Source organism: Schistocerca serialis, chromosome 2 (genome assembly GCF_023864345.2).
Source record: "Schistocerca serialis cubense isolate TAMUIC-IGC-003099 chromosome 2, iqSchSeri2.2, whole genome shotgun sequence".
In the NCBI taxonomy this organism is placed as follows: Eukaryota; Metazoa; Arthropoda; class Insecta; order Orthoptera; family Acrididae; genus Schistocerca; species Schistocerca serialis.
This window is the reverse complement of record NC_064639.1, coordinates 913,028,842-913,050,162: the sequence shown is the minus strand read 5'-3', so window position 1 is coordinate 913,050,162 and position 21,321 is coordinate 913,028,842. Positions and strand designations below refer to the sequence as shown.

The 21,321-nt window shown below is 43.6% G+C and overlaps 1 protein-coding gene across 1 annotated transcript in view; it reads left to right on the top strand.

Annotated features, from left to right (window-relative positions):
- Positions 1-21,321, top strand: part of LOC126458276 (juvenile hormone acid O-methyltransferase-like) — a 79,885-nt gene that overhangs the window by 49,511 nt on the left and 9,053 nt on the right. Inside the window, exon 5 of the mRNA XM_050095208.1 lies at positions 5,744-5,873. Within this exon, the coding sequence (XP_049951165.1) occupies positions 5,744-5,873 (130 nt within the window). The remainder of the gene's footprint in view (positions 1-5,743; positions 5,874-21,321) is intronic.

Genomic DNA, 21,321 nt, shown 5'->3' with positions numbered 1-21,321 from the left:
ATTCATCGTTACTGTTTCTAGTTCACAGTACATGGATGTGGTCCTGCAAGCGGTAGCTCGACTGTATGTGCACGCCCTTGTCCATGCTCTCTTTCAACAAGACAACTCTCATCCTGAATGAGATATTCACTCTGCAGCGGAGTGTGCGCTGATATGAAACTTCCTGGCAGATTAAAACTGTGTGCCCGACCGAGACTCGAACTCGGGACCTTTGCCTTTCACGGGCAAGTGCTCTACCATCTGAGCTACCGAAGCACGACTCACGCCCGGTACTCACAGCTTCTGTAAAGTTTGGAAGGTAGGAGACGAGATACTGGCAGAAGTAAAGCTGTGAGTACCGGGCGTGAGTCGTGCTTCGGTAGCTCAGATGGTAGAGCACTTGCCCGTGAAATGCAAAGGTCCCGAGTTCGAGTCTCGGTCGGGCACACAGTTTTAATCTGCCAGGAAGTTTCAACTCTCATCCTCATACCACAGCCACCTCCGGAGCATGCCTTGCAGCTACGGATACTCTGCTAGCCGGCCGCTGTGGCCGAGAGGTTCTAGGCGCTTCAATCCGGAACCGCTACGGTCGCAGGTTCGAATCCTGCCTCGGGCATGAATGTGAGTGATGTCCTTAGGTTAGTTAGGTTTAAGTAGTTCTAAGTTCTAGGGGACTAATGACCTCAGATGTTAAGTCCCATTGTGCTCAGAGCCATTTGAACCTTTTTTGATACTCTGATAGGGCCAGCTGCATCGCCAGCCTCTGGCCGATGGTGAATGAGTGGGATATTGTGGAGCATGCCATCAGGACTCCACCTACACCCAACAATACGTAGGACCTGTTCGCTCAGGAGCAAGCGGCGTGGGATGGAGCATCACAGGACTACATCTGAGTACAGGTGCATGCCACTCGTGCTGATGCTTATGTTCGCAACTATAGGGTCTCGATGCGATTCGAAAAATTATGTCTTTGGACCATGCAGCACAATACATGTTGGTCTTTCCAGGCTGAAAGTGTAATCGTATTGTACGTTTGGTACCATTTACCTGCCTATCAACAATGATTGCAGTCCGCCTTGCCCTTCTGTGTCCAGCTCGTTTGATGAAGATTAGTGTATGTTTCTGAGTGGACTACTTTTGCATCTCCCATCCGTGAGGGCCAGGTACGGAGTCCGCCAACTGTTCCCATGGTACGTCCCCCCACAAAATCTGCACCTTACTTTTAATTTCCCCCAGAATTATTCCTATGCGAAGCTTCGAGGACCTTCTAGACGCCCTCGCTTCCGCCTCACCTGGAGGCTCGCCCTTTTCAGTGGTGGCGCCACCACAACTTGTATTTCAATGGCCGAAACCGGTTACCGCATGCCTCGGTGGATTTTGGTACGCTACTCAGTTTAAAAGTTACATATCGTGTTCCAAATGACGAATTTTGATGTGGTCAGTATCAGTAAATTGCAAATCAAAGACCATATTTAAGATATATTACGACTTAAATTATTCTCTAATGTTACTTACTATATTACGTAACTTGTTCCTTCAGAAATGCCTATGATCAGTGAAACAGCATATCGCTGCCACATACCATGTCACCTCACTCCAAACTGCATACATCCCACTCCCCTCGAAGCGCGATAGCGAATGATATGTTACCGATGATGCTGCCACTAAAGCGGAGTTACTAAATACAGTTTTCCGTAATTCCTTCACGAAAGAAGATGAAGTAAATATTCCAGAATTCTAAACCGGAACAGCTGTTTGCATGAGTGTCATAAAAGTAGATATCTTAGGTGTTGCGAAACAACTCCAATCACTTAAGAAAGACAAGTCTTCCGGTCCAGATGATATACCAATAGCGCCTTTCTTAGCAATCATATACATCCGCTCACTTGACGGAAGGTCTGTTCCTAAAGACTGGAAAGCAGAACAGGTCACACCAATATTCAAGAAAGAAAATGTAGTAATCCATTGAATTACACACCCATATCACTGACTTCAATTTGCAGTAGGATTTTGGAGCATATACTGTACTCGAACATTATGAATCACCTTGAAGAAAATGACTTATTGATACATAACCAACACGGATTCAGAAAATATCGTTCTTTTGCAACACAGGTAGTTCTTTATTCCCATGAAGTAATGAGTGCTGTCGACAAAGGATGTCAGATCGATTCCATATTCCTAGATTTGCAGAAGGCTTTTGATACTGTTCCTCACAAGCGACTATTAATCAAATTGCGTGCATATGGAGTATCGTCTCAGTTGTGTGGATTCGTGATTTCCTCTCAGAGATGTCACAGTTCGTAGTGATAGACGGTAAATCATCGAGCAGAACAGAAGTGATATCTGGCGTTCCTCAAAGTAGTGTCACAGGCCCTCTGCTATTCCTGATTTACATAAATGATCTAGGTGATAATCTGAGCAACCCCCTTAGATTGTTTGCAAATGAGGCTGTAATTTACCGTCTAGTAAAATCATCAGACGATCAGTTCCAATTACAAAATGATCTAGAGAGAATTTCAGTATGGTGCGAAAAGTGGTTATTGGCACTAAACAAAGAAAAGTGCGAGGTCATCCACATGGGTACTGAAAGAAATCCGATAAATTTTGGGTACACGATAAATCGCACAAATCTAACGGCTGTCAATTCGGCTAAAGACCTAGGAATTACAATTATGAGCAACTTAAATTGGAAAGACCAAATAGATAATATTGTGGGGAAGGCGAAACAAAGACTGCGCTTTGTTGGCAGAACACTTAGAAGATGCGACAAACCCACTAAAGAGACAGCCTACATTACACTTGTCCGTCCTCTGCTGGAATATTGCTGCGCGATGTGGGATCCTTACCAGGTAGGATTGACGGAGGACATCGAAAAAGTGCAAAGAAGGGCATCACGTTTCGTGTTATCGCGCAATAGGGGTGTGAGTGTCACTGATATGATACGCTAGTTGGGGTGGCAGTCACTGAAACAAAACAGCACAGTCCCCGTAATGATCAAATATGATATCATGTACACAGATTTTTTTTCAGCAGCGGCCACTGATATGCGCCCCTGCACACTTAATAAAGGTCCAACTTCATTCAGTTTCACAGTTCTCTCAATAATAAGCACTTTGTGTTGTTCACATGATGCGGTATACATAATTTAAATGTTTTATCCGTCTCCTCACACATAGAAGCCAACATACCAGCCGTCCCGTCACGTTAAAAGCCATTGTTTCCTCGTTACGGATCCTTTCATTCGATCGTTCAGTTTCGATAGTCGAAATATGTTCTCTTTTCGGAAAGATACGTAAATATACGTTGAAAAATTTATGTCCAGATAGATATATTTATAGTATTTGAATGTCGATATTTAATACAATAAATAATAAGCATAGCAAATTAATAAAAGAAAAAAATTTATGTAGGTCCCCTATAGCCTTATTGCACTCTTACAACCTTAAGTTGTGGAGGCGACTCGTTTGTTGCACGAAGTCCTTTTTTCCTGTAGAAGACTCGGTTCCAATGCGATAAAATGTTTGTCTCAAATAAAAATACAGCCAATGAAGAAAAATGGCTTCATACCAGGAATTAAATAGCTGCACAGTTATGCACCCAGATCTTGGCACCACTTCAATGTAATGCCGAGAGTACTTGCTTTAAATGTAAAATCGTGCACTTCACGAAACGCTCAAATGTTGTATCTGCTATTTCAGCATCAGTGAGTCACGATTGGAATTAGTCATCCCATACAAACATGTGGGTGAAATAATTTGTAAGGATAAGAAAGGGAGTGGTTACATGAGCCTCTGTCATAGACAGTGCAACAATACAGATAATAGACTTCGCTTCATTGGTGGAATACTGGGAAACTGGAATGAGTCTACATAGAAGACTGCTTAAAAAGCACTCGTGCTACATATTCTAGAATGTTTCTCAAGATTGAGAGACCAATACCGAATACGTAGAACCAACAGCACGAATAGTCACAGGTTTGTCTGATCCATGTGAGAATAGCCGGCCGCGGTGGTCTCGCGGTTCTAGGCGCGCAGTCCGGAACCGTGCGACTGCTACGGTCGCAGGTTCGAATCCTGCCTCGGGCATGGCTGTGTGTGATGTCCTTAGGTTAGTTAGGTTTAAGTAGTTCTAAGTTCTAGGGGACTGATGACCACAGCAGTTGAGTCCCATAGTGCTCAGAGCCATTTGAACCATTTGAACCATGTGAGAATATCACGGATGCAAAAAAAGTCAACAGGCAGTCGTTTGAAAATAGAAACAAACAACCCCACGAAAGTCTGTTTGCAAAGTTCCAAGAATCAGTGTGGAATCTAGAAGTATACTGCAACCTCCTACAAGTCACTCTCGTAGGTAACGCGAATAGAAAGTACATATACAGTCTCTGATCAAAGGTATCCGGACAAATGTTAGTGAACATTAATATGGAGTCAGTCCACCGACCGCCTTTATGACGGCTCTGAACTCTGCTGGAAACACTTTCAACAGGGTGACTGAATGTCTGCTGAGGAAAGGCAGCCCCTGCTTCCTAAAGAGCCAAAAGCAGAGAAGGTAACGATATTGTACGCTGAGATCTGGAGCAACGTTCTAACTCATTCTAAAGGTGTTACATTGAATTCAGGGCTGGATTCTGGGCCGACCATTTCATTTCAGGAATGTTACTTTCCTCAGACCGTTGCTTCACAATTGCTGTTTTATGACAGAACACATTGTCATGCTGATAGAAACCATCATCGTCTCCGAACTGTTCCTCTGCTGTACGCAGTACTTAATGCTGTAAAAGGCATTCGTATCCCTCCCCACTTAGCGTTTTCTTAGGCGCAGTAAGGAGACCGCATTCTGACCACGTAAAACACCGCCATACCGTGACACCATCTCATCTGCACTTCACTGTTGGCACTACACATGAATTGTCACAAGATGTCACGTGAACCGTCACTCGGAATCAATAGCTTCCAGTCATCAACTGTTCAGTGGCGCAGCTTATTACGCCACCACAACCGTCACTTAATACTGACTGCAAAAATGTGTGACTTGCGAGAAGTTGTTCGACCCTTGTACCCCATTCTTTTTAACTTCCTACGCACAGACGTTGTGCTAGCTGGAATTGTAGTAGCACTTTTGAACTCAGGAGTGATTCCTTCCACTGATTTCATACGATATTTTGCAACCACCCTCTAGGATGCTCGACAGTGCATAAGGTCTGCCTGTTCTTGTATAGCTGTGGTTGTTCCTCCGCGTTTCCGCTTCACACTCTCATCAACAGTCGACTTGGTCAACCTTAGAAGGGTTGAAATGTCCCCAGCTGATATCCAAAGACTATTCTACGTTAGAAGTAACTGAGCTCTCCCGCCCAACACATTGGGCTGTTACCGCTTCTCTACTGACAGCACAATAATCTCCGTCCCACTGAATACCGTTTGTCGGCCCCTCATGATATCTAGTGTTCGATTCCGCATTACATAAGAATGTCCTGATATTTCTGGTCAGGTAGAGTATTAGCGTGCGCACAGATGCAGGAAAGCACTCCATCTTCCTGCGTTCTACACACGAATGGAACTGGAAGAAACTCTTAATATCTTTTACAGTGGAAAGTACCCTCTGCCGCGCACTCCACAGTGGTTTGCAGAGTGTAAATGTAGATACAGATTAGATTTTATGCAATGTGGACCCGAGAATTGGAAAGATTATTTAATTTAATGATAAGAAATTTGTGCACACCAATTGCACTAAAAGAAGTGCTGTATTTTTTTTTTTTTTTCAGGCGCGCGATACTGAACATGTACAAGCTACTGGCGTCTGGAGGAGAAGCTGTATTCGTCATGATGGCAACAAGCCCTTTCCTCGCACATGATATCGTGGGAAAAGATCCCAGGTGGAGCAAATACATGCAAGTAAGTTCACTGATAATTAGCTCAGACGTGTAAAAGAAATTTTGAAGAATGTGTATTGAGACTATACATTTACAACTTTCTAATATTTTAGGAAACCTCGAAATGTTCATAATACAGAAACAATCGGACGTATTACAAAAAAGTGTATAAAAATTGTGAATAACTAAAAACCTAATCAAAATACATGTACACTGATCAGCCACGATATTATGACCACCTACCCAATAGCTGGTACGTCCACATTTGCGACGGATAACAGCGGCGACGCGTGTATGCTTGGAAGCAGTGAGGCCTTGGTGGGTCGCTGGACGGAGTTGGCACCAATCTGCACACACAAGTCATCTAATTCCCGTAAATATCTGGAAGATGGATGATTAGCTCCGACACTGCGTTCAATCACATCCCAGATGTGTTATATATGGTTCACATCTGGCGAGTCTGGGAGCCAGTACATGAATAGGAACTCACCATTGTGTTCCTTGAACCATTCCATCAGACTCCTGGCCTCGTGACACGGCGCATTATCTTGCTAAAAAATGCCGCTGCCGTCGGGAAACATGTTCGCCATGAAGGGGTGTACGTAGTCTCCAACCAGTGCGCGATACTCCTTGGTCGTCATGGCTCGAGCCATGACGAGCAACACTGCACCCATTGATGCCCAGCTGAATGTTCGCGTCTCCAACAAGTGCGCGATACTCCTTGGTCGTCATGGCTCGAGCCATGACGAGCAACACTGCACCCATTGATGCCCAGCTGAATGTTCGCGTCTCCAACAAGTGCGCGATACTCCTTGGTCGTCATGGCTCGAGCCATGATGCCCACCTGAATGTTCCCCAGAGCATAATGGAGCCGCCGCCAGACGTCCAGGTATGCAGGTGGCAAGAAGCTGTTCCCCTGGAAGACAACAGATTCGCGCGCTCCCATCGGCATGATGAAGGTATCGGGCTCATCAGAACGTGCAACGCTTTGACACTGCGCAGATGTCTAGTGCCGATCTTCACGTGCCCATTTCAGTCGTAGTTGGCGACGGCGTGTTGCTAACACTGACACATACATGGGTCGTCGGCTGCGAAGGCCCATCGTTACAAGTGTTCGGTGCACTGTGTACTCAGACACTCCTGTACTCTGCCCAGCATGAAGTCTGGTGTTGGTTCCGCCGCAGTTCGCCGCCTGTCCTATTTTACCAGTCTGAGCAGCCTACGACGTCCGACATCTGTAATGAGGGATGGCCGTCCAACCCCACGACGTCTGGACGTGGTTTCACCTTGGTTTCGCCACTTGTTGAAGACACCACAGCAGTCCTCGAACACCCGAGAAGTCGCGCAGTTTGTGAAATGCTCGTGCCAAGCTTCTGGGCCATCACAACCTGCCCTCAGTCAAACTCAGATAGATCACGTCCCTTCCCCTTCTACCCACGGATAGCACGCTCACTGATACTACATGCACTGTGTATGTGTCTGACGAAATCATTCCTCGCCAGTTGCTGCTGTCGCGTGGATGTGTTTATATCGATAGTAGGTCGGTGGTCAAAATGTTCTGGCTGATCAGTGCATAATTAAATTTATAATAATATACGAGAGACAGTCAAAAAGTATAGGAACTTTCGAGAAAAGGAATATTTATTCTAAACGATAGAAAACTGAAACATACATTATTTTTCTACATATACTCCCTGCACTTCAATGCACTTCGTCCAACGTTTCACAAGTTTTTGATTCCGTCGGTAAAAAAAGGTTTTGGGTTGCACCTGTAACCAATTTTCCACCACATCAATGACTTCTGCATCGGTTGAAAAACTTTTTCCTCTGAGCGCTTTCTTCAGTGGTTCAAACATATGGAAATCGCTTGTAGTCAGGACTGGACTGTATAGCGGGTATTCCAGCAATTCGAATCGCAACTCCTTTATTGTTTCGGCCGTCCGTTTGGCAGAATGTGACCGAGCATTATGTTGCTGCAGGATGACACCTTTTCGCAGTTTTCTGCAAAGTTTGGATCTGCTTGCAGGGTTCAGTGTAATTCGCGAAACATCACAATAGTTCTCACTGTTCACAGTTTCGCCTCTTGGGGTGATAAGAACAGCTACCATATCTTCCATGTCCCAGAATACAGTTAGCATAATCTTAGCAGCTGATGGTTGATGTTTAAATTTCTTAACTTCTGTTGATGATGGGTGTTTCCGAACGATGCTCGCAGCCTTACTCTCTTCACCCTTGTATCGTCTGCAGTAACGATTTGCCGAAAAAATCCATCTCCCTCGCTATGATTATGGGCCAGATGTTTAAGACATATGTCCATCTTTTGCGCCTAAGCTGCGCTGACAATTCTGTCGGTATCCACTTTGCACACACTTTCCGAAAATCTAACCTGTCGTGTAAGATGCAATACGCTAAAACATGAATGATATGTAAAGTATTGGCGATTTTGTTCACTGTAATTCACCTGTTTTCCATCACCGTACCCTCGCCTATTTCCAAATTGTACTCAGTTGTTGACGTCGATGGCCTGCACGATCTTTCCTCGTCACACAGGTTATTTCCTCCCCGATTGAAGCGCTCTATTCATTCGTAGATCTTGCTTCGCGATAAACAGCTATCACCCTTCGGCGCTTGCATTCGACGAATAATTTCCGCAGGTTTAACAACTTCCGCAAACAAAAAGCTAATAACTGCCCACCGAGCGAGGTGGCGCAGTGGTTAGACACTGGACTCGCATTCGGGAGGACGACGGTTCAATCCCGCGTCCGGCCATCCTGATTTAGGTTTTCCGTGATTTCCCTAAATCGCTCCAGGCAAATGCCGGGATGGTTCCTTTCAAAGGGCACGGCCGACTTCCTTCCCCGTCCTTCCCTAATCCGATGAAACCGATGACCTCGCTGTCTGGTCTCCTTCCCCAAAAACCAACCAACCAACCAACCAATAACTGCCCTCATTTCCTTGGTGCAGATGGACAATGGAACTGCCATGTTTCACGGTCTACTACAATACAACGACTAACGCGGAAATAAGAATGACACCTTGTGTAGAATTGCTGCGGATGACAATATTTCAGCATTGGATACTACCAGTGTTACCAAGCTCTACGGCAAGAAATTAGAAAACTCTCTTTACTTTATGACTTCCCTTGTACAGTACCCAGTTTCACAGTGCTATCCTAACATCATTTTATACATTACTTTCGTGTTCTTCAACAGATTCATTTGAGAAAACTGTACCGGTGATGATACAGCAGAAATAAAAACAGAAGAACATTAATAGAAACACTCTTATAAAAGACGCTTAGTCAACATAGCAAAAAGCAGCTGAATATTATATATAGCGTTATTATAATTAAAGTTAAACTTTCAGTACACTGTAGAAATAACATCACTGGTCAGACTGATGTCAAATTGCAACGGAATATTATCGGTGAAGGGGGAAAACGTATGGCAGAAGAAAAAAATAGTGTGGCCGAGTACACGGCTTTTTCTCCTTTCGCGTCTGCGACGTTCGCCATGACTGTGTCAATGTAACATCGCGCCTTGCTTGTAAAGCTGTACTACAAGAATGATGATTGTTCACACGTCGCTCTGCACAAGTTCCGGACATTGGAGAGCTTGAAAAAAGGCGTTGGTTCGATGACTGCAGTGGGTCAGGAGAAAATGATTCAGAAATTCGAAAAGACGGGTTCTTTTGGTGTGGAACCTGGTTGAGGGAAGAAACGAACTGATTCGACGTCAGCGGAAGCAGCAGCCACAGCAATGCAGAAGGAGACGAGTGGTGGTATGCAAACGTGTATTGCACGGAGAATTGCCCGAGCGCTGGACATACCCGTGAGCACTGTGGGTAAAATTCTACGAAACATCCTTCTTTGCTATCTAGTCAAAATTATCCCTGTCTACGAGTTGCTTCCTTTTGACCTGTCAGTAAAACAGACCTCTGCTTTAGAATTTTTTGCCCTCATGGAAGTGGACAATGATTGACCGTGGAAGATTTTCTGGACAGTCCACTTCCATCTGCCAGGATATGTCAGTACACAGAATTGTCGAATATGGGAAACGGAAAATCCACACGCAAAGTGACCTTTTCAGGATGAAGTGGTTCTGGTTGCAATACCACTTCATCCTGGAAAGGTCACTTTGTGGTGCGGGTTTACGGCATCATTTATCATAGGGCCATATTTTTCCGAAGAGACAGTTGCTTCCGGTCCTGTTACCTGTACCATCACCGGTAAGCGCTATGAGTGTGTTTTGCGCAACCACGTCATTTTAGCTCTCCAACAACGTGGATGTATGGATGGGATCATTTTTGTGCAAAATAGCGCACCTCCACACATTGAAAATCCAGTTGAGCAGCTGCTGAAGCGCCATTTCGGGAATGCTAGAATTATCAGCCGCCATTTCCTATCAGCCTGGCCGTTCCGACCTCCTGATCTTAATCAGTGTGACTTCCGGTTGTGGGACTATCAGAAAGGTTCTGTGTTCAGTGTTACGATTGTAAACTTAGCTGTATTGAAGGCATGCATTGCGCAACACTTTCTGAACGTGACCACGGAAACACCTCGACCAGTTGTGGAACATGCTATTTCTCGGCTTCAACTAGATGCACAAAACGGTGGACAGCATACTGAACATGTTTTGCGCCAGTCACACGGAAATTAATAACCCTATATGATTTTGATTGATGCTTTTTATGGTATTTTTGGCCTCAGGACAATTAAAAACCATGTGAGTGATTATTTTTATGCGGTTTTTGGCCTCAGGACAATTAAATTTTTTTAGGAAATTTGTAGTAAGGTCTTATGGAACCAAACTGCGTAGGTTCAAATGGTCCAAATGGCTCTGAGCACTATGGGACTTAACTGGTGTGGTCATCAGTCCCCTAGAACTTAGAACTACTTAAACCTAACTAACCTAAGGACATCACACACGTCCATGCCCGAGGCAGGATTCGAACCTGCGACCGTAGCGGTCACGCGGTTCCGGACTGTAGCGCCTAGAACCGCACGGCCACTCCGGCCGGCAAAACTGCGTAGGTCATCGGTCCCTAAGCTTATCCTCTACTTAATCTAACTTAAACCTAACTTACGCTAAGGACAACGCACACACACCCATGCCCGAGGGAGGACTCGAACCTCCGATGGGGGGGGGGAGGGGGGAAGGGGGGGAAGGGGGGGGGAGGGGGGGGGGGTGCCGCGTGGACCGTGACAAGGCTCCTTAGACTTTTGCGGGTACCCCTCGTGGCCTAAAAACCGATTTTCCCATCCGATGTGATATGACCTTGCCATGGTGGATGGGCTTACGTAACTAACAGTATCGCACCTGTACACCCAAGCACACTGAGTAGTACAGTTTGTTTAATGTCAAACGTACACCTTAGGCATTGTTGTATGACTGTCATTTGTAGCGACTACTATTAAATTATGATGCTTACAACGCCAGGGTGTTATTTCTACACCGGTTTGGAAGCTTAATTATATCACCCTACAAATTAATTAGTAAGCAAATGTACATTAATGCAATAGAATTTATTAGAAGCAACTATTTCTATAAATTCTTAATGAAGGTAATTTTCTTGTATTTTTTTTTTTTTTCATTGAACGTAGAAGTGCAAGCTAATCTGCCTATTTGTAGCATCGTAACCAGGGTTGATCGCGGTCCTCTGGTTTGGAGCAGAGTGGAAGGTCTAAACCAGAGGCTCAGACGGCTCTGCGACGATATCGGATGCGAATTTCTCGACCTTCGCCATCAGGTGCTGCATTGAAGGGTTCCCCTTAATAAGTCAGGCGTGCACTACACTCAGGAAGCTGCTACTAGGGTAGCACAGTACGTGTGGCATGCACATCGGGCCCTTTTAGGTTAGATGACCCCTCCCCTGGGAACAAACACGATTTGCCAGTTAAATCAGCCACAGCGACCTCAGAGAATGTTGGTCCTCGCAGATCAGAGATAGAAAAGATTAATATGATTTTAGTAAACTGCAGGAGCATCCAAGGAAAAGTCCCAGGATTAGTATAGCTTATTGAAGGTTATAATGCACAGATAGTATTGGGAACAGAAAGGTGGTTGAAGCCAGAGGTCAGTGATAACGAAATCCTAAGTTCAGACTGGAATGTTTATCGTAAGGATAGGTTAGTCGCCAATGGTGGCGGCGTGTTTATTGCAGTAAAAAATTCGATAAAATCTAGCGAGGTTATCACTGATTCCAAATGTGAATTAATCTGGCTGAAACTGAGTAGCAAACAACGGTCAAAAATGGTGATCGGATGCTTTTATAGATCACTTGGGTCAAGATCTGAAGTTGTTGAGCGTTTCAGACAGAGCTTGCAGAATATCATTAGTAGTTTCCCTGATCATGCCGTTGTAATAGGGGGTGACTTCAACTTGCCAGGTATAGATTGGGAGTGTGATGCCACCAAAACTGGTGCCAGAGACAGGAATTCGTGTGGCATTGTTCTGGATGTCTTGACCGAAAATTACCTTGAGCAGATAGTTGGAGAACCAACTCGTGAGGGTAACGTCGTAGACCTCCTGGCAACAAACAGACCTGAACTTATCGAATCAGTTAATGTAGAGGAACGTATCAGTGATCATAAGGCTGTGACAGCATCTATGACGACGGGTCCTACAAGGAACGTTAATGGAGGTAGAAAGATATATTTGCTTAGCAAGAGTGACAGGATACAAATTTCAGAATATATCAGCAGTCAGCATCAAATATTCGGTGATGAGGACGAAGATGTGGATAACCAATCGAAAAAATTCAAAAGCATCGTTCAATATGCCCTAGACGAGTATGTTCCGAGTAGGGTTTTAAAGGATGGGAAAGATCCACTATGGTTTCATAGCCGTGTTAGAAAAGCGCTACGTAAACAAAGAGTACTTCATCTCAGATTCAAGAGAAGTAAAAACCTAGCTGACAAACAAAAGCTGCACGAAGCGCAAATGAGCACAAGGAGAGCAATGAGAGAAGCGTTCAATGATTTTGAAAGTAAGACGTTGTCAACCGACCTGAGTAAATACCCTAAGAGATTTTGGTCATATGTAAAATCAGTAAGTGGGTCAAAATCATCTATTCATTCTCTCAGCGACCACACCGGCACCGAAACGGAAGATAACAGAGAGAAGGCAAAAATACTGAATTCGGTCTTCCGAAGTTGTTTCACCGCGGAAGATCGTAACACGATCCCTGCTTTCAACCGTCGTGCGAACGTCGAAATGGGAGATATTGAGATACCCGATCGCGGAATTGAAAATATTTTGTTGAGCCCAACCTACATAGGTAGGAATGATCATCAAAATAAAATAAGAGAAATCAGAGCTCGAACAGAAAGGTTTAGGTGTTCGTTTTTCCCGCGCGCTGTTCGGGAGTAGAATGGTAGAGAGATAGTATGATTGTGGTTCGATGAACCCTCTGCCAAGCACTTAAATGTGAATTGCAGAATAATCATGTAGATGTACAATCGCTTAGTAGCGGAAAGGCTTCAGGACCAGATTACCTATTAGATTCTATAAAGATTATGCGAAAGAGCTTGCTCCGCTTCTAGTAGTTATTTATCGTAGATCGCTTGAGCAACGAAAGGTACCTAACGACTGGAAAAAAGCGCAGGTCATTCCCGCTTTTAAGAAAGGGCCATAAGACAGATCCACACAATTATAGACCTATATCGTTGACGTCAATCTGTTGCAGAATTATGGAACATGTTTTATTCTCAACAATTATGACGTTCTTGGAAAATGAACAGCTCCTCTAAAAAAAATCAACATGGATTCCGCAAACAGAGACCCTGTGAAACTCAACTCGTTCTTTTCTTCCATGAGTTCCACAGGCTGATGCCGTGTTCCTTGATTTCAGTAAGGCATTTGACACCGTCCCGCATTGCCGTTTAATAAAAAAAATAGAGGTTACGGAGTATCGGAGCAGCCCTGCGATTGGATTCAAGCCTTTCTTGCAGACAGAACTCAACACGTCGCTCTAAACGGAACTAAATCGACAGATGTAAAGGTAATATCCGGAGTACCACAGGGAAGTGTGATAGGACCGTTGCTGTTCACAAAATATACACTCCTGGAAATGGAAAAAAGAACACATTGACACCGGTGTGTCAGACCCACCATACTTGCTCCGGACACTGCGAGAGGGCTGTACAAGCAATGATCACACGCACGGCACAGCGGACACACCAGGAACCGCGGTGTTGGCCGTCGAATGGCGCTAGCTGCGCAGCATTTGTGCACCGCCGCCGTCAGTGTCAGCCAGTTTGCCGTGGCATACGGAGCTCCATCGCAGTCTTTAACACTGGTAGCATGCCGCGACAGCGTCGACGTGAACCGTATGTGCAGTTGACGGACTTTGAGCTAGGGCGTATAGTGGGCATGCGGGAGGCCGGGTGGACGTACCGCCGAATTGCTCAACACGTGGAGCGTGAGGTCTCCACAGTACATCGATGTTGTCGCCAGTGGTCGGCGGAAGGTGCACATGCCCGTCGACCTGGGACCGGACCGCAGCGACGCACGGATGCACGCCAAGACCGTAGGATCCTACGCAGTGCCGTAGGGGACCGCACCGCCACTTCCCAGCAAATTAGGGACACTGTTGCTCCTGGGGTATCGGCGAGGACCATTCGCAATCGTCTCCATGAAGCTGGGCTACGGTCCCGCACACCGTTAGGCCGTCTTCCGCTCACGCCCCAACATCGTGCAGCCCGCCTCCAGTGGTGTCGCGACAGGCGTGAATGGAGGGACGAATGGAGACGTGTCGTCTTCAGCGATGAGAGTCGCTTCTGCCTTGGTGCCAATGATGGTCGTATGCGTGTTTGGCGCCGTGCAGGTGAGCGCCACAATCAGGACTGCATACGACCGAGGCACACAGGGCCAACACCCGGCATCATGGTGTGAGGAGCGATCTCCTACACTGGCCGTACACCACTGGTGATCGTCGAGGGGACACTGAATAGTGCACGGTACATCCAAACCGTCATCGAACCCATCGTTCTACCATTCCTAGACCGGCAAGGGAACTTGCTGTTCCAACAGGACAATGCACGTCCGCATGTATCCCCTGCCACCCAACGTGCTCTAGAAGGTGTAAGTCAACTACCCTGGCCAGCAAGATCTCCGGATCTGTCCCCTATTGAGCATGTTTGGGACTGGATGAAGCGTCGTCTCACGCGGTCTGCACGTCCAGCACGAACGCTGGTCCAACTGAGGCGCCAGGTGGAAATGGCATGGCAAGCCGTTCCACAGGACTACATCCAGCATCTCTACGATCGTCTCCATGGGAGAATAGCAGCCTGCATTGCTGCGAAAGGTGGATATACACTGTACTAGTGCCGACATTGTGCATGCTCTGTTGCCTGTGTCTATGTGCCTGTGGTTCTGTCAGTGTGATCATGTGATGTATCTGACCCCAGGAATGTGTTAATAAAGTTTCCCCTTCCTGGGACAATGAATTCACGGTGTTCTTATTTCAATTTCCAGGAGTGTATAAACGATCTAGTAGAAAGCGTCGGATGCTCTTCAAGGCCATTCGCAGATGATGCAGTTGTTTATATCAAAGTTGGAACGCCAGAAGATGGTAAGAATTTGCAGAACGACCTGCAGAGAATTGATGAATGGTGCAGGCTCTGGCAGTTGACCCCGAACGTAAATAAATGCAACATGTTGCGCATACATAGGAAAAGAAATCCATTACTGTACAGCTGCACTGTTGATGACAAACAGCTGGAGACAACGTCCGCTGTAAAATATCTAGGCGTAACTATCCAGAGCGACCTTAAGTGGAATGACTATATGAAACAGATAGTGGGAAAATCAGACACAACAGTCAGATTCGTAACAGAATAATCGTAAGGAAATGTAACTCATCCACGAAAGAAGTGGCTTATAAGGCGCTTGTTCGCCCGATTCTTGAGTACTGATCATCTGTCTGGGATGCGTATAATGTAGGATTGATAGAGGAGACAGAGAAGATCCAACGAAGAGCGGCGCGTTTCGTCACGGGATCGTTTAGCTGGCCGAGAGCGCGTTACGGAGATGCTAAGCAAACTCCACTGGCAGACGTTACAAGAGAGAGGTTGTGCATCGCGGAGAGATTTACTATTAAAATTTCGGGACAGCATTTTTCAGGAGGAGTCAGACAAATATTACTTCTTCCCACATGTATCTCGCGTATTGACCACTAGGAGAAATTTCGAGAAATTAGAGCCAATACAGAGGCTTACCGACAATGGTTCTTCCCACGCACTATTCGCGAGTGGAACAGGGTTGGAGGGATCAGATAGTGGTACCGATAGTACCCTCCGCCACACACCATTAGGTGGCTTGCGGAGTATGATGTAGATATACAAGCTATTATTTTAGGCTGTTTTTATGACACCTGGTTATTCTACGCAGTCATTTACGGAAGTATCTCCCTGCTAGTTTCATAAATTAGATCCTCGCTGTTAAAGTCTGAAAATTAATTATGTGTTACGAGAAAATATACATAAACATTCTGCGCTGTTACCTGTTGGTTACACCCATCATTATCATTAGTGCTAATTTTTTTAAATTTAAATGATTTTTGTACGACTCTCTTTCTGCTTTATATCTCAGGAGTTTGTAATATATAAAACGTGTTTGAGTAGCAAGGAAACAATTGTGTTTCACTACTACACTAACCATTAAACATATTTTGTTACATCAATAATCTCTCAATCATTCTCGGTAGCTCATCGCGATTTTACCATCTTATATGATCTTCTAACAACATATCCATAAAACGTTACAAAAGATGTCTGCTCAGTATTACAAATCCATGATTATGTTGTCCTTAAGTGTTATGTTGACCAATGATGTTTCTCTAATTTAATGGTTGTCTTAAATTATCTTGTAACTTCTTGTATTGTAACACTAACTTTTACTTTAAATCAACTTCATTATGTGCATTGATACACAGGTTGGTATTATCTTCGAATAACACATCCGATTTTTTAAAAGTTGTCATCTTGCCTTCGTCTGTCAGAATTTTGTTTTACGATTGCGATTTCGTCATTAAGCCATTTTCAAGGACAAGATTTTGACATATAGTTTTATGTTAGTCACAGATAACAACGAAATACGCTTACCTATGTTATCTCTGCCTAACGTTAAAAGGCTCAAGTAGCTTCAATGAACTCACTCCTCGCATTGAGTGTGAACATTCCAATGAGTTACAGAGCATTTTGGAAGTAGATGTCATTGCTGACACATAGACGATAGTGTCAGATCTCCATTTTTTTCCTATGTCGTCTTTCATCCCTCGAATGGATTGAGATGGCAGCTTTATAATCATTTACTCAGTTTTTCATTTTTGTCGCCTTTGTGTCGTAGCTGTTATTTATTTATTTAAAGTATTTCAAATCCGTCTTTGCTACTCCAAAAAATTTCCTACTTCTTTTACCATACGCATTTCGTTTTATTCACTTAAGAATGATCTGTAATCGTACTTACTGAAGATGTTGGTTTGGCTCCTGATCTAAAACCATTTCGTTTCATACGATAGTAAAGTGTGATTTTCACTTACTGCATTTACTACGATAGTAAAGTGTGATTTTTACTTACTGCATTTACGTTAGATTTTTGGATTCGTATTGAAATGTCGTCTGCATGCACATTTTTCAGGTTTGCTGTATTTTCACTTTAACTGATAGAATTATAAATACTTATTCGAGGTGTACGTCATGAAAAGCATAGCGTTATAAATTAAATTGAAAATAGTCCAGACAACATCTGTTCCAAAAGCATTTCAGTACGTTGTCGGAAAGATAGATTTGAAATAATTTAGGTATTGGGAAAATACTGTGAAAAATATTAAAATTCAAGGGTTGGAACTTTAATATTGGCAACTATTTATTTACAGCTCGCACAAAACATATACGTGTTTCAAAGTATTACTGACTTTCAAAATGGTTCAAATGGCTCTGAGCACTATGGGACTTAACATCTGAGGTCATCAGTCCCCTAGAACTTAGAACTACTTAAACCTAACCAACCTAAGGACATCACACACATCCATGCCCGAGGCAGGATTCGAACCTGTGACCGTAGCGGTCGCGCAGTTCCATACTGAAGCGCCTAGAACCGCATGGCCACATCGGCCGGCTTACTGACCTTCAAATTAGTCATTAGCATTGTGTACAGCCCGCTGCCAGCGACGTTCAAGTCGTAGGATATTCTTAGCAGTGCCAGTTGTATTGACAGTACGAGCGGCGCGGTCTATTGCCCGACGAATTTGTAGCAGTTCTGAAGCGAAGTGTTTCCTTCAGTTTAGAAATCGAGTTGAACATACGAGGTCTTAAGTCAGGGGAGTGCAGTAGGTGGTATAGCACTTATTAGCCCCATCAGTCAAACAAATCAGTAACAGCTTGCACTGTAAGTGCTTGAGCATTGTTCTGTAAAATGATGGCCAGATCCTGCAGAAAGTGTCATAACTTATGTCTCTAAGCTGGTCGTAGGTTGTGTTCCAAACATGAACAGCATGGAGACAGATGTGATGACACTTTCTGCAGGACCTGGATATCATTTTACAGGACAATGCTCAAGCGCGTACAGTGCAAGCTGTTACTGATTTATTTGACTGATGGGGCTGCCGGACAGGGAGCCACAAATCACGTCTGCATCTGAAACGCACGGTTTGTAACTCCCAAGGAGTTCGACTTCGATCTTGATGGTGCGAGCCTTTGTGATCACTCTGGAGTGCCATGTTTCTTTCGGTTCATGGAGCAAGTTAATGGTTTGTTTTGAACATTTCTTGAACGTCGACGATGTTCATGTTGTGATGTGTAATACATACATCCCATAGAAAATTCTCCTGGACATTCATTTTCTATCGCCCTCCTGACGCACATGGTAGCGAATATATTTTGTGTCTTAATCGTTTATACAGTACTTTCAAATGAGCATTACTAAAGATTGAACTTGCGACCACACGGTCAAGGCGTTCCATGTGAGTGGATTTCATCTGTTTTTCCTTTCGGCTCATTTTCCAGGTAAATTACACCATCCACATATCTGGGCCAATACGTGACTTTAAATCTTTTTTCAGCCACTGTTTTTTCAAATATTTGGTTTACGAAATGAGTGATAAAATGTTAGCTAAGATTCTTGATATTGGGGATCCATTGGTAGCAAATCACATTGCAGATAATATTCGTCTTCATACTTGAAGTAGTTTTGTCAAGTGATCATTTTGAGCTTATTTCTTATTCCTGACACTACAGAAATGTGGCTGCCGTGTAATGTGACACTTAGCTCTATCATTTCGATTGTGTTCATGATGAGGAAGGAAGTGTACATGTTTTCAATGTCAAATGAGATCAGTAATCCTGTGTGTGGTGTATACATGTTGTGCATATGTTCTATTAGGTTATCTCTGCTTTTTCACGGCTTATTAGTTTCTGTTTTTAATGTTTTGTGAACACTTATTGGAAACATTTTGTCAGGTGGTACGTTGGAGCTTTTCTGAAATTTATATCTAGTTTATGGGTATGTTGTATTTAGCTACTTTTGTTTGGCTGTAGAGTATTGGTTCTTGTGGGTCCTTCTGAGTTACATAGTATTTCTGTCTGTCTGAGTGTGCATGTTGAATTTTTGAAAAGCCTTTCTCACATTTGCCTGGAGTGGTGTTATTGAGTCCGATTTCAATGGTCGTATGATGTTTGTATTTATGTATTCCTTTTTTTGTGATGATTGTTCTTTATTAATGAATAATGTTAGGTATACTTTGTCTGTCTTAGTTATTGTGAAGTTACTGATTATTATCTTTTGCTTCATTGTTTGAATACTGGCTCCTATGTGCGATTGTCCCTAATGCGATTTGTTGTAGTATGTATGCTCAGTATTTGGCAAAAACATTCAAAGCATAATACGAAGTAAATGAACGTCCATATTCACAGTGCTGCACCAATGAAAATTCGAATGTCAGAAAGCGGAAGAATCGCTATAAAACCAGAACAAGAACACGTACAGAGCAGGACCTATGAACACTGTAAGCAGAAATTTGGACTACTGTTACGTTATAGAGAATCAGAATGTGCCAGAGCTGTTTCTAAGCTCAGTTTACAATGTCTAATATGTAAAATAAAATAGTAGGCGGTACATGTATATCACGATCAAATTCGTTTGATTCGCTTATGCACAGACGGACCTAACATGAAAATTGTCAATATAATTCAATTAATTTTCAATTTTGTAACAGTTAAAACTACTCAATTCTGTCCTTAGCCAAACAGCAGCTGACATGTTCCAGATCCCTGATGAAAGGAATCTGAAGCAACCTTAACAAGCTCATCCAACACAATGTAGTCTTCTGCCCACGCCAAGTCCCATATTTGAAACGACATTACCGGTCACAAATTTAGGAAATTATTTAGTTGGTGAGGAGGGAGGGTGGGGGAGTGGGAGAAACACATAAAGAGGAACATGGGACTCTTGAGAGTTGTGACTGCACGTCTAGTACCAAGACTCTGCCGTTTCGATGTTAATATAGTTTCATAATTGTTCATTCCAATTTATTAGATGCTAGTATGCACATGGTTTGTATTCAGTAATTAAGAAGCAGCAAAGCACACAAATACAGTCACTGTTTATACGACAAGCATTTCAAACCTAAACAGCTTTAGCTGCTACTCGCACTCCGCTCTTAAAATACTGATTTCAATCTGGCTGGAAGGATTCGGAAAATAACCCCATCAAAATCGCTAAAGATCAGATGTAACATTGTACAGGATAATTACTGCTTCTTACGATTCACGCGAGATTGTTAGCCTTACCACTTGAGCCACTTTAAACTCGACCATTACTTCCACAGTACAGCTTATTATCATCTTTCTCGTATATATTTCCAATTAATATTCCTCTTCTAATCACATTTATACTGCTTACCAGTGGTCTTCACTAATTTCACGTTTTATATTACCTAATATTCCAAGTAATTCTGCCCCTCAAAATTCCGCCTGCCACTACTACACTCTGCAGTCCACTGATTCACTGACTACATGAAAACACACCAGCGCTCAAGTCGTAAGACTTGTGTTGTCAGCATAACAGTTTCAAACGAATCTACGTCTGCCAGAAAACTTGGTGGCAGGCTGATGTGATAAACTTGAAACAAGGAACACTTTAGAGGGAGAAAGACAGCGGGCTTTCTACGTAGCTTATAGGCGTTACCACCTGTTATCACTTTTTCTTCAGTGACTGTTGCACGCTATGGAAAAATAAAAGATCATAAAACTTATGGATATGTGTGCCCGCAATATGTAACAATATGTAACAGCGTCACGAATGTATTTAATAGTAATGACGTCGACGTATTAATGTGTCAGCTCATTTTAAGTTGACATGGCTTAAAGCCACAAAAATCTGCATTTGATAATGGTCTAAGGCCGAAATTGCAATCGTGAAATAGAGAAAGTGTTACAGTCACTGGCGTAAATATGTTTTTTATAAAGTTCT